Here is a 14,501-nt window from a genome sequence, read left to right on the forward strand (position 1 = left end):
AGGTAGCAGATGCATAGAATTCAGCTATGTTCAGCAGCCAAAATGGTGGTGAGGTAGGCAAGACCCAGTAATGGTCTCACATTTGTTGGCCAGGTTACATTTTAGGTGGACCCGGGCCACTTTGGAAGTATACCCAAAAGGTCCCTGCTAGTGGGTTAGTGCTCATTTACAAAATGAGATGATGCAATTTCTGAATGACAGATGGTTTGGGGTAGAAATGTGGGATTTGAGGTGTTGTTTTTTTTCCTTAGTTTGTTGCTTAAGGTAGTCATGGGGGTTAAGAAGCAGCCCCTTAAAAGGCTATTCTCCAAAACAATGGCATTCCTAGGCAAAACAGACTGTGCCCAAAGGTTGTGCGGCTCTGGACCTTCCTTTGCAAGGGAAGAATTTTGTGAAAGTGGTAGAGGGATGTGGTCAGGTAAAACACTGAGGCCTAATTGCTTCCTCCTGTAAGTCTACCAAAAAATGTATAAGGAAGCGGTGTGGTACAGAACCCTGCCAAGAGAACTACGACGGGCCACAAGATCAGTCCTGTTAAAGCCAGTAGGGATGATTCTATGTTCTGACTTAAATAGACTTGTCCTTGTCTGTAAGCAACTGAAGGTCATCTACCACAGATGCTCTCTGTGCCTTGTATGGGGCGAAACCCTGACTGAACCGAGTCAAATATTTGTACACTGGCCAACCACTTAGACAGGAGATGATTGCCGCATTTTAAAGTACAAGACTTTTTATTTACTGGCGTCAGAAGCTGGTTTTAATCTTGACAGGAGAGGGGCCTATTAGAGGCCTCCCCTCCATTACTGCTCTTACTATCGGCTACATTCGCAGGTTAGCAGCCTAGCTGCTGCCAGTCACGTGAACCCGTTCGTTGGTGAGCCAGCACTCTTATTTCAGACCTGATGCGGCCATGCAGCAGACGCACACAGCTGGCGTGCCTAAGGAGCCGTCTGCGCCCGTCCGCACCCGACCGGGGCTGGGGGGCGGTGACTATGCCCCGTCCCAGCCAATTTTGGGCCGTATCTCTTATTCTTCAGAAACCCTCCATTCTTTAGCCGGAGTCCTGCTATGCAAGTTTTTGCCCAAGATTGCCCCAGACGAATTGAAAGAGTGGGGCTGCAAACACTGCAGTTGGTCACCCCGGATTTCATGCAATACTATGGCACCTGGCAGTTCTTCACATGTGGGATGCAAGAGGTCAAAAAAGGGAGTGGCCCAAACTACTGATCCTTTAATTGGCGCTTTAATTAATGTGCGCTCCTTAATTAAACATAAGATGGAAATTGAAAATTTAATTGGTCACCATAATTTAGACTGCCTTTTTATTACTGAAACTTGGGCAAAAGCTGATTCAAATCTGGATTTTTTAGCCGTTACGCCTCCTGGATACACATTTTATAGACTGGACTGAACCACTGGCAGAGGAGGAGGATTAGCTATTTTCTGTAGGTCCTATCTCTCTTGCCAGTGGAATGTGGTCAATCGCACATCAGAGATTTGTGAGGGAATGTACTTTAAAATTTGTCAAAATAATTCTATATTATTTGAAGGACTTTTGGTTTATCGACCGCCTGGCCCGTACTCCACCTTCCTGCAGTACTGGCCAAATTTAACTGAACCTCTAACCATGTCCACAAAATGTGTTATATTAGGGGATTTCAATCTTCATTTTGACGACAGCCAGAGCCCACATATCGAGGAATTTCTAAGTCTTATGGTGGTCTTTGACTGGGAATTAAAAGTTAAAACAGCTATTCACATAGCAGGCCATTTATTAGACGGGATATTTGCCCGTCCTGAGGATCAGGTGATGTTGAAAAACACGCCGCTTGATTGGACTGATCATCATCTTTTAACCTTCAGGTTTCTGAAGCTTCATTCCTCTCAGCATATTAGTTCTAACAGGAAATCAGTCAGACACTGGAACCGTGTTACAAAGCAACAGCTAGGCCCAGCTCTGGTTGCAGGTTGGGAAGCTGCTGGAAGCTTATCCATGTCAGCTACGGACAGTTTTAGTTATGGAATTAATATTGCAATCAATCAACTTGCCCCACTTAAGTCCTCTGCCTTTTCAGAAAATAAAAAAACAGATGTCCCTGGTTTACTAAGGACCTTCAGCAATTACAAAAAAAATATCACCAACCAGAACGGCGATGGAAGTTAGATCCAAACTCGGCTGAGAAAGATAAGCTAAGAGCTGTCCTCAGGGCTTATAAAGCTGCTAAATCCGATTATTTTACTCAAAAGATTAAGGAGGCATCAAATGCCCCCAGAGAACTTTTTTAAGTGATATGTTCCTTGACGGCTCCCCTACTCCTTCTGAGCTGGAAAACTCACAAGAATTTTGCAATAAAGTGGCAACTTTCTTTGAAAATAAAGTTCTACAAATTAATTTGAGCTTTAGTCACTCTGAAAGGACATTCTGCCCACCTGATTTCTCTAATAGCAACTCATATAAAGATATTGCTTTGCTAACCAATTTTCAGCCATTACCTCCTGAAAGGATTAAGGATTGTTGCATGTCAGGTTCCCCTAGTGATCCATGGCCCCCCCCCCCACATTTTACAGCAGGTTTCTGAACTAGTTTCCTCAGCCCTTGCCCCAGTTTTTCAGGAGGTTTTAACCACAGGAGTTTTTCCCACATCTTGGAGGGAAGCGACGGTGGTTCCCCTGAAAAAGAAATGTGATGGAGCAGCACATGATTCAGGTAATCTGCGGCCTATTTCTCTACTCCCTGTTCAGGCTTAGATTTTTGAGAAACACATTAATATAGAACTAGCCAACTTTCTTCACAATTTGGGAGGCTTACATGGTTTTAGGAAGACCCATAGTACAGAATCAGCCCTCATTACCACTTCAGACACCATTTGTAGATTGGTGGATGAGTGACAAGGAGCCATACTAGTCCTATTGGACCTATCCTGCTGCTTTTGACACCATCTCGCCTCAGTTTATGGTATTGCGTCTCTATCAAGCAGGGATTGGAGATACGGCATTGAAGATTTTGGCATCTTTTTTGGGAGAAAGACCTATTACAGTGATTTGGGGAGATTTTAGGGCACCGGCGTATCATTTGCCATGTGGTGTCCCACAAGGCTCCTCACTTGGCTCCACTTTATTCAATCTGTATGTTGCTCCTTTAGCCAGACTGATTTGTTTGTTTGGCTTTATGCCCACCTCCTACGCTGATGATACTCAATTGATAATTCCAGTTTCAAAAAATTGGGAGGAAGTGGCAGATCGCTTCCATAATTGTATGCGAGAGGTCAACAGTTGGATGGGCCTGAATTGGCTAAAGCTGAATGGTGACAAAACTGAGATTTTGTTTTTTGGCTCCAGCAAGGCGCTGTGGAATTCACATTGGTGGCCTTCGGAATGTGATGAGCTTCCTGCTCCTATTAACGCCACCAGAAACTTGGGAGTCATTTTTGACAATGGTCTTTCTTTTAAGCCACAAGTGAAATCTATTACTAAATCTATTTTCTGGATTTTGAAAACATTGAAAAAAATCTTTCCTTACAAGCAAATGGAGTGGAGAATTACAGTCAATTTGGCATTAGTAATCTCTAGATTAGATTACTGTAACGCCTTGTTGCTCAATCTAGATAATTCCTCACTTAGGAAGCTCCAGCCGATTCAAAATACTGTTGCCCGCTTCATATTAGATCTCACTTGCTCGGCTTCAGTTAGCAGTAGCCTGAAACAATTGCATTGGCTACCAGTCGCAAAGCGCATTATGTTTAAAACTGTATATCTAACCTATAAGTCTGTGCATGGATGGGGATCTGAATATTTGTCTGAATATTCGTCGTTGAGGTTACGTTGGCATACGCCTAGTGGGCAACTCAGATCTACAGGAGCCCACATGATCCATGTTCTTCATACTCGTAGGGCTAGATGGGGGGATAAAGCCTTTGCTGTTGCTGTGGCCAAACACTGGAATTAAGTCCCCCTGTCTATAAGGAAGGAACAAAAGTTCTTAACCTTCAGGAGGTTAGTAAAAACTTGGCTTTTTCCTCAGTAACTTTCTTCTTCCCCATAGTTCCTTTAGATTTTTCTGATACTTACTCTTCTTGTACTTAGCGCTTCGATGCCACAAATGTGCTTTATAAACACTAAAAATAAAAATACACATACAAATGTTTCCATTATCTTCCCAGCAAATGTCAGCCAAGAGACTAGTTGGTCATTTGTGGGAACGGCAGGATCTGTGTTTGCCTTTTTTAATAGTGGCACACAATTCCCCTTGAACACATCCACTTTACAGTGAGTTATTGCAAATATCCAGAAGTAACAGACCAAGGGCTACTTCTGGCACTTTCCTATGAGAAAGAGGCAGAGAATCCAGTGGAGATTCTAATTTTAGGACAGCCATGATTGAAGTGAAGTTGTCAGTCATTATTGGCTCACATGTTGCTAGACGGTTATTACTATCATATTTCTACTCTCTGCCTACCCTATTACTCAACCCACAGGGTGTAGGCCCTGCTTCTCCAACTCTTGAGTCACAATCTACCCTACAAGGAGATAAGCATTTCAAAATATTAGACATCTTCTCATCACAAATGTTAGATATTCTACCTGGTAGCTCCTGGGAGTTCACAATTTGATTTCCTGCACACTTAGGGGAGATAAAATTAAAAACATTCTTGAACATTTCCTTTGCTCAGTTCTCATCCCCTAGGACCTTCTTAGTAAGGAAGGCTGATTTGTTAGGACACCTTTTATTATGACTCTGGCATTGAACGAGTAGTCCACACATCAAATCCTCTCTAGTTTTTTCCAACCAAGCTTAGACTTTCTCAAAGCTGTAGAGCACCAGGGAGGTGCAGGTCTATGACTTTTCATGATCCTATAAGGCAGCTTTTTGTCTATTGCAGACGTTACACAGTCTATGTAGCATGCAGGGTATTAGCTAGTGATGGCTTGGAGTTCTTCAGCTGCTGTAAAAGATTTGAGACTGATAGTTTAGCCCATGGTTGTTTTTTCTACAACTTAACTTTAGGCCTTTTTAAAACTATCTGTCTTGAATGACATTTTCACAAGAGAGGCATTACCATGTTCTCAGATCACATCAGAGGCAAAGCTTCCTTATAGTCTAGGAGGACACCTGATCCAAATATAGGGTGAAGTGTGTGGGCTTTATTCTGGTTGTGGCCATTCACTTTTTAGGGCTTGCATCAGCACCACCATACCCAAACTTAATATGTCCAACAGTGGACTAATGGGTGGCTCCACGCACATGTTGAAATCCCCTACACCTAGAAAGTTAGAGAATGTCACTGAGAATGGGAGCACAAGATCAAGTAAAGGATCAACAAATGCCACCCTGATCCAGGTGGACATTAACATAACATGCCACTAAATAATCTGGAAGCCGGTGAAAAGGTCTTGAAGTCCATGATACCTGCCAAAGGAAAGTCTGGTGTAGGTAACACCTTCATCATGAGATGCTCTTGGAGAGTGAATACTAGCCTACCTCCTCGATGATTAGGCAACATTCAGTATATCATGTTGAACCCTTCTGGGCTCGTAGATATTATCTCTAGGACACTTGCTTCACATATCATATGCTCCATCAACTAGGAGGCACGTTTCACTGCCGACCAGGCATTAATCAGTTAGCCTCTCCTCCTTCACTTTCACGCCAGTGCCATTGTGATTTTCATGCCATAACATTATCTTCCTCCTCACAACTGTGTCCCTACCACTTCTGTATAGGTCTTATACATTGTCCCTTTGCCACACAATCATTCCCCCCATGTTTGTGTACAGCAGCCCTTTCTATCAGAATATTCACCCCTAGAAACGTATTTATGCTTACAAAATGCCTAGAAGGAGGTGATTAGAAGTAGAAATATATTCTGCAAGATGTTTATACATTGCTTATTGATGATTTTGAGGGTGCAATAGATTGGTTGCTGGCTTGGGTCCCTCCACAGTTAATGTGTGCTATGAAATCAGATTTGTCACACTCTAGTTTCCTGCCACCTAAGAGGATAAAAATATTGATTAAACTCAGATAACCCATAGCCAGACATCATTATTCTCACAAGGTTACATGTTTTTGTTTGAAAAGGTCACACACGGAGTTGTGAATAATATTAATTGAATGGCCAGCAAGCATCAGGTACCATGTAGGAATGGTTGAACAAACAATTACTTAAAACAGATTGTATATAAATAATTATTTGGGGGGATTTATTTAATTTCTAATGTGCTTTGAATTATGCAAGATGTGTGATCTCTTCGAGAATGCAGGTGAATTCAATCTCCTTTTATTTCCTTTTGTTTCCCCACAGTGAGGGGTGTCTGAGTCACCAGCACAGTACGTGCTCCTACAATGCCACTATTATTCAGCCCTCCCATTTCATTTTGATTGGTATTCCAGGTCTTGAAGATGCTCATCATTGGATCAGCATCCCCTTCTGTGTGATGTACGTCATCGCTCTAATGGGGAACAGCACCATTTTGTTGGTAGTGAAGATGCACCAGAGTTTGCATGAGCCACTGTTCCTTTTTCTGTCGATGTTGGCTGGTGTCGACCTTGTTTTATCCACCACCACAATGCCAAAAATGCTTGCCATCCTCTGGCTTGATGCCCATGAGATTCTTTTTGCAACCTGCCTCATGCAGATGTTCCTCATTCATATGTTTACAGGAATGGAATCCGGCATCTTGTTGGCCATGGCCTTTGACCGCTTTGTTGCCATCTGCCACCCATTCAGATATGCCTCCATCTTAACCAATGCCGTCATATCAAGGATAGGGGTGGCCGTTCTTCTCAGAAACTTTTCAGTCTGTCTTCCTTTTGTCTTCCTCACAACGAGGTTGCCATACTGCAGAAGCAATGTCATTGCCCATTGTTACTGTGAGCACATGGGGATAGTGAAGTTGGCATGTGCAGACACAACCATCAACAGCATCTATGGGCTGATGGTCGCCAGGACGGTCCTTGGGATGGACATAACATTAATCGTCTTGTCCTATGTTTTGATCCTACGTGTGGTGCTAAATTTACCAACCCAAGAGGCCCGGCACAAGGCCTTCAGCACCTGCACTTCCCATGTCTGTGTCATGTTGATATTCTACATACCAGCTTTTTTCTCCTTCTTGACTCACAGATTTGGACACAACATCGCTCCTCATGTTCACATTATTGTTGCCAATTTGTACGTCCTCATGCCGCCCATGCTCAATCCGGTCATCTATGGGGTGAGGACCAAACATATTCATACAAAGGTTCTGAAAATGTTCACCATGGGGAACAGATTCACTTAACACTGATGCATAGCTTGGTCATAGTCGAGGTAACCGATGAAAAGAAGAACAAAGAGAAATTCATGGAATGTGAACATATTCTTTTTTATGATATAAAACTAAAGGACTCAGAAAAAAATCAAAGAAAGTAAAATGCTGTTTAATTCAGAGATAAATGGTAGATTTGGAGCACTGCATGCCTAGTAGAACAGTAAAAAAAAATGTTTGTTGTTATTGGAGCATATGACATGTTGCATGATACTCTGCAATCAGACTGTTTCTTCACCTGTGGAAGGGCTTGTCTTTTGCCAATAGTAATTATGGCCTTTAATAGCGTCTAAACTAGTATTGATTAAAATGGCTTTGTGGAAATGCACTTGCGTATTATTGAATCCCTGGAGACCTGCCAAAACAGGCTCCAGAAGACGGCATTCCCCATTTGCAAGACAGTGTGTCTCCTTGCAAATTAGAGAACCCCCATAACCAAGGTACATCCCTGTATTGTGATATCATAGGTAAGGGAGAAATGCCCAAAGGGGACATGAGAAATGTGTGCTGCCTGTGAAATGATTGACATTCAAGCCCTCAGTATGTGTGGCTAATTAATTCCGATGGGGGCTGGTAATGGCAGTTTCTGACCCAATTTGAATTAGGGGATCCAAGACAACACTGTGGGGGTCATTTTGAAAAAAGACCGCTGAGGGACCGCCGTGCGGAAGACCGCCAGTGCAGGAGGTTTGCCACTCGGCCTATTATGACCGTTGGCAGCTCTCCGTCCCTTTACGGACGGAGAGCCGCCAACAGCCATACTGGTGGGAGGCGGGGAAGTGGAGGTTGCTCCACCTCCACCGCCACGTCAACAGAACACTGCCCAGCGAATCACGTCCTGTGATTCGCCGTGGCATTGTTCTGTTGGCGGTGTGGTGTTGGCGGAGCTGCCCCCATGGCTCCCGTCCCCTCCCAGAGGATCGACAGACCAGGTAAGTCCGTCAGGGGAAGGGGGTGGGGGGTTGTTGTGTGTTGTGTGCGTGCATGGGGGTGTGCCTCTGAGTATGTAGAGGGGGTGTGTGAGTGCGTGTATGCTTGTGGGGGTGATGCGTGTTTGGGAATGAGTGTGTGTATGTCTGTGGGTATGTCTGTATGGATGTGTGCGTGTATGTTTGAATGTGGGTGTGCGTGCCTAACTGTGTGTGTGGATGTTGGCATGTATGTCGGGGGGGGTGTGTGTTGGTGGTGCCTGCATGTGTGTCGGGTGTGTGTGAGTTATGTGATGTTGGGGGTCGTGGTGGGGAGGGGGGCCCTGCCACCTTTGGGGGGTGGCAGGGTTGGTGGGGGTGTAGGGGAGGCAGTCGGGGTGGGGGAGACCCCTATCAGTGCCAGGGAAGGAATTCCCTGCACTGATAGTGCTTACCGCAATGGATTTCATGGCGGTTCGAACCGCTGGAAATCCACGGCGGTAAGCCGGTCCAAATACCGATGGCAGGTCTCTAGCCTGGCGGTCGTCTCTGCCCTGGCGGGCGGAACGGAGAATCGGCGGATGACCATGGTGGTAACCGCCATGGTCATAATTCCACAAGGTAAGACCGCCAGCCTGTTGGCGGTCTTACCGCCGGTTCTCCGCCTTCCGCCAGGGTCGTAATGACCCCGTGTGTCTGTTTACTTTTATACAGAAAGTGACTGAAATCTCACGGTGAAGTCTGAGGTTAAAATGAGGAATTATAGGGTGAAAGGACAAGAGGTAGCCCCTCATTTCTTATTGGGCCTTTTGGTTTCCACTGCTAAAGGGCAGGTTTTCTCTGACCCTCAAGATACTGGTATCGCTGGTATGGGTATCTCTGGGGTGGTGAAATTTGAGCCTGCTTCATAGCCACTTGTTATGAGCACCTGAGTGTGCTTCCTCAAAGTGCTCTTCAGAAGAGGCAGCAGAATCCTCCAAGAATCATTTTTAGAGAGTGACAGTCACATGTACCTGGCAACGTTGCAGTGGAATCTAGGGGTGCTCATGTACAGCTATTAGCAGTGTGGCAGAGACCATGCTCTTAATGCTTATGCAGCGGTAGCCTGAGTCCTAAAGCCCCCATAGGATGGATGTAGTTTCAGAGAGCACACTACCCTCTGCAGAAGCTATTGCACATCACGGAACAGCAGGTGAATTGTCATTGCCTGCACACCACTCTTTGAGTACCCTAAATTGGTCAGTTTGCTCATTGGCAGAATCCTGTACTTTTTAGTCAATGTGGTACACAGTTCCATTCTGCAAAAGACATACAAAGCTCTGGTGCACTCCTGGGAAAGCCAGTGCATGGATCCACTTGGTAATCAGTATTGTCATATGAGTAGGCTTATCAAGGGAACAACACATCTTAAATTAATTTTCATATCTCTATTGATCGCCTACTGAGAGTATGGACTTTTGCTCATAGTCATTCCCACATTTTTAAGAAGAGGGTGGTTGGGATGGTAGCTGGTTTAATAAGTTGAACAATCGTGGATTCAAATTTAAGAAATAAACTGAACATTTTTCACAATGGAAAGATGTAGTTTGGTCAGTGCTCCATAGGAAATGCATTATTTGTAGTGCTAATAACGTTGACACTGTTTAATGAATCCCCACACAACCTTTTAAAAAGTGCTCTTTTTCGCCTATTTTGTACATGGAAAGTTTCAAAGCGGTTAATCAAAATGAAAAATCCCAATGCCTTTTCCATAGGTTCCATAGGTGCTTAAGAAGCACTACCGCAAGGAATTATACCAAATGTGGCAGGAAGCTAGATCTTGGTCCCCAGATTATGCTTTTTGTGAGTAGGTGTACATCTGTTCAGTAGATTGTGAGAAATTAAGGTTAATTAATATTTGTATATCTGGACGGTTGAGTCCGTGAGAGTCTCTCGAGAGTCTTGTGGGAGCGCCATCCCTTTGGCTTTTTTCCTATTCGGCCATCGTAATCCCATGGGAGCAGGCACTCTGGCTGCCAGCAACATGAGACAACATCAGCCTTCAGGGGATTTTGGGGCATAATTGTCCAAGACACCAGTTGTCTGAGCATCAATTTTTAATTGTCTCTTCTTTCACTTTTATCAAACTTCATTAAGCCTCCCCATCTACACGGCTACCTGCATGGCACTACAGGGTCACTCATGTTTGAGTTTGTGTATGAATTATGTGTGCAAGAGCACATATCTGTAAGGTGCTACCTTTTAATATATTAAATCTCTCAAACCATCTTAAAACATTCAATGTGAAACAACCTACTCAACTATACATTGATGATCTCTTTACATCGGTTAAGGTGATATTGGTAAGTCTTACATCTTTTTAAAGATAAGAAGCCCTCATTAGCCTTAAAAGATGACTTCTCATAATCATATCATCCACAGATTGTGGCTTTCTGTAAGTAATATAATAAAGTAAAAACAAAAATTGTGTAAAACCAGATCTAATGAGAAAATGGTTCTAAAGTTCAGAAAGAAGATACAAAATTCCTGTACTTTTAGCAGTGAAAAATTATTCAATCTCATTGTCAAATTGGCAATATCAACTTTTTTTACAAACAACTTATTCCTATCAAAGATCCTAACTCTTCCCACACACCACAAATACCATAGCCTAGGGTATCAGTAGTTCTGGTAATAGTAAAATACCCTCAGATAGAAGTTGGTGAGAAGTGCTGAGCAGGAACAATATTGTGCAAAAACAGTCACAAATGTCATTTGCAGCCTACATAGGCAGTGGCTGCTGGGTCCAAAGGAGTGGGTTTGTGTATTGTATTAGTTTTTCAATAGTTGGTGCCATTGAATTCCATATTATTAGACTTCTTTTCTGACATATTTCCATATGACACTTTATCATGCTGCCCACATTTCTATATCTCTTTGGAATTTATGACTAATTAATAATAATGCTTATTTAATTGTAGTATCTATGTCTATAACTCTCTTTAGTGAGATGCAACCTTGTGGCTGATTATGTCCATACTAAGGACTCCTCTGTGATGGTTCACAGTGATACCGTAGATTGTTGAAAGTGTGACCTAACAGTAAGGTTTTACACTTTTCAGTTCAAAAAAGTAGGTCCTGGACTCCACAGGGGTCAAAGATTTAGGATGTTGTGGGCTGTTGACAGAGGGGATAGTTGCAGTTGTGGAGAGATCTAAATAGAAGGTTAGATGATGCTGTGTCAAACTGAGATAGCAGGCAACAGGTATGAAATCATAAAGAATTTGGCTCTTTCTGAGTGAATGATGCTTTGCTTGAGTCATATCCAATTTGTTATGGAGTGCTGGCTGAAGGTCACTTAATAACCTTCCACTATGTTTTTTAATTCCTCAGACTTTCTGTGCGATCAGTTATGGTTACCCTGAGTGGAACCTAAGTGCTAGTTTTCTGTAGGTATTTTTGTCTCTTTCTTCAAAATGCTCTGTGGAGGTTACAGAGAAACTTTAATTGAACCTAGGTTACACAAGAGACAGTGGAGACCCTGCAAGGCTGTGATGATATGTTGGCTCTTATTTAATTTACATTTAAGAACATCTTCATTATATCGTACTGTGATGTGTTCAAGTTTTGAATTTTTTCCCTTTATGCATTGATGGCATCAGCATAGAGAAGATGGAAACTGTGAATCTACTAACTGTTTTGTAGATTGAGTCCGCCGAGCGAATGGACTCACGGACATATGGTGGCAGCCCACAAGTGGGATCAAAGAAATTGTTTGCAAAAAGTTTGAACATTCAGGTGGGACTTCCTTGAGTGCCCTATACTCGGACAGTATAGTGTGCATTAGTCATATAACAAGGTCTTGATGAGACACAACAATTTTCTACTTGTTAAAATGTTGACAAGCCCCCTCCGTTTCCAATTGTTGTTTACTACTTTGATTCCACTTGGAGATATTATATACACAAAGACAATATCTCTGATTATAAATGATCTAACTTATTGGTCAACCTTGGGATTTGTACATTTTCTTGTATGCTTTTGTATGTATGCTCACTGTTTAAGCACTGTGTTGTCTGCACTATCATTACACTGTATCAAATCAAATTAGTTAGTTTTGTAAAGTGCACAACTACTCTACGGAGTGTCCTGGCACTACAGGTACGTTAATCACTGGTCCCACAGGGGAGTAACAGACTAAAAAGCTCCAATAAAAAGCCAGGTTTTGAGACTTTGTTTAAAGGACTCAGTACCCTTTATGGCACAAAGGTACAAGGGAAGAGAATTCCAGTTCATAGGTGCAAAATGTATATTTGCACCTTGCTTCTTCAAAGTAAATTAAAGGACTATGGAAACAAAGACAAACATTTCCTGTACTTAATTTTATTATTCTTTTACATTATCTAGTAAAAAATAAGTGATTTAATTATGTAGTATACCTTCGAAGCATATGAGAGGTATTATATTAAGTGAGTCCTGTGGGACAAATGTAGTATGTTAATATGGTTTCCCTGGTCCTTGTAGCTAGATGGTGTTTTATTGTCTACAAGTTTTTAATCTGGCATCACAGGAGAAGAGAGTGTATGGTTTTGTTGTAACCTGTCCTTGAGAGAGTAAATCATCTTACAATTTCTTTGTGAATCACTAACTGATTGAATTATTGATTAGTGTATTTGTAAATCCCTCAGACACCAAAAAGGGGCCCCTTGGTGCTAGTGATTTTCCTCACTGAGACGAAAAACAACCAGAAATATAGGTGTCAGGAAAAGAAAGGACAGAGAGGAGTAGAGGAGTCAGAGAGACAAATTAACCCAAACTACTGAAAAAAAGTTTGAGGCATTCCTACACATATATAGGTACTGCTTTTCTGCAAGTAGATCATGTGACTGTTCTCCAATGGGGTGAAAGATAATGAAAGGATGGTCCCTCACAATAAACCTGCTTTCTTTAGTGAGCACTGGGTCTCATGGATCCTCATGGCTGGTAGTGATGCAAATTATCAAACAGTATTGAAAGAGCAAGACCATGGAAGGCTTTGTGGATCACTGTAATGTCTTTAGCGGTAACATTTTGATCCACTGCTAGCTAGGGAAGACTTCTCCTGGCTGTAGACCTGTGCTCAAATTTCTCCATCTTGATGTTTCTAGTAGATGATCTGTACAAGATGGCATCTTTTGAGTTGGTACTAAAGTAAACCCAGATGCATACACAACACAATGAGCAAAGCATGAGTTTCTTCCTGGACAAACTGTCCTGAGAGATCACAGATGTGCATAACAAGTGATTTGTATGCTTGTGATTTGGCACTGAAAGGAGAAATTATGATCCAGGGTCACAAGGAATGAGTTGAACATGGCTGCTAAATAAGGAGGCTGTCACTCTTGCATGCAATAATTGTGCAGTGGGAGAGCCTTTGCTAATGCATTCAGTTGGCTCACACTCTTTGACACTGCATTTATCTGAAGGATAAACTATTGTTCTCTGTGAAATGTGATATCTACGGTAGACCTTTAATTGGAAATGGAAGAACCCAGCAGTGGTGGCCAAGAGAAATGAGGGTATATTCAATCTTGGTTTTAAATCTGTAGAGGCATTGCCAGCTTTCACTCAGGGATGGTGCCTTGTCGGCCATAGCTAAATCCCAACCACCTGTAGCTATGTATATTGAAAATATACACCTGGAATTTTTATTGATGGTCTTGCTTAAAGGGTTCCTATATTCCTTGAATGGCAAGGCTGGTAGTGCTGACCTTGCATTCCCCAACATACTATCATTATTTTGCCTAATTGCACTAACTTTGATTAAGGAGAAAACATTTTCTCCTAATAAATATTGTCCCAGATATCACTGCCTGCTTATATTTGGTCTCACTGTGAGCTTTCCATCATTTGGTGTGGGAATATGAGGCATCCAGAATTTTTGATTCCGGATAGTATCCATGAAACAGGTATAGATCGCTGCAAGGTATTTCTCTCACAGTGGGGAATGACATGGGAACAGGATTCTTTTCCACGTAGAATTACCCCTTCTGGACTGAAAACTAATCCCTTCTCCCTTGCCATTTACCACTCAAATGGGTAATAACTAGTAACAGAGGATTCGGAGTGGGTCAGCGTGGCAGCAAGGGTCAGAGAGACTCTCCGGCATTCTAGGCTGCGTCCTGGCTTTAGGATTGGAATTTGCTACCTCTGTGGTGTCCAGGCTGTATGTCTTTCCTCGGCCTCTGCCACAGTTTCACCTGGTGCATATGCACATCTCATAAAACTGAATACAGTTTTTCCAAGATCTGGTCATTATCGATCTGG

At 42.6% G+C, this 14,501-nt stretch overlaps 1 protein-coding gene across 1 annotated transcript; it reads left to right on the plus strand.

Annotated features, from left to right (window-relative positions):
* Window positions 1–6,255: 6,255 nt before the first annotated feature.
* LOC138249392 (olfactory receptor 52E4-like) lies at window positions 6,256–7,281 on the plus strand. The gene has a single exon (XM_069203351.1). The coding sequence runs from the start codon at window positions 6,256–6,258 to the stop codon at window positions 7,279–7,281; it is 1,026 nt and encodes a 341-aa protein (XP_069059452.1).
* Window positions 7,282–14,501: the final 7,220 nt, after the last annotated feature.

Source organism: Pleurodeles waltl, chromosome 8 (genome assembly GCF_031143425.1).
Source record: "Pleurodeles waltl isolate 20211129_DDA chromosome 8, aPleWal1.hap1.20221129, whole genome shotgun sequence".
Lineage (NCBI taxonomy): Eukaryota > Metazoa > Chordata > Amphibia > Caudata > Salamandridae > Pleurodeles > Pleurodeles waltl.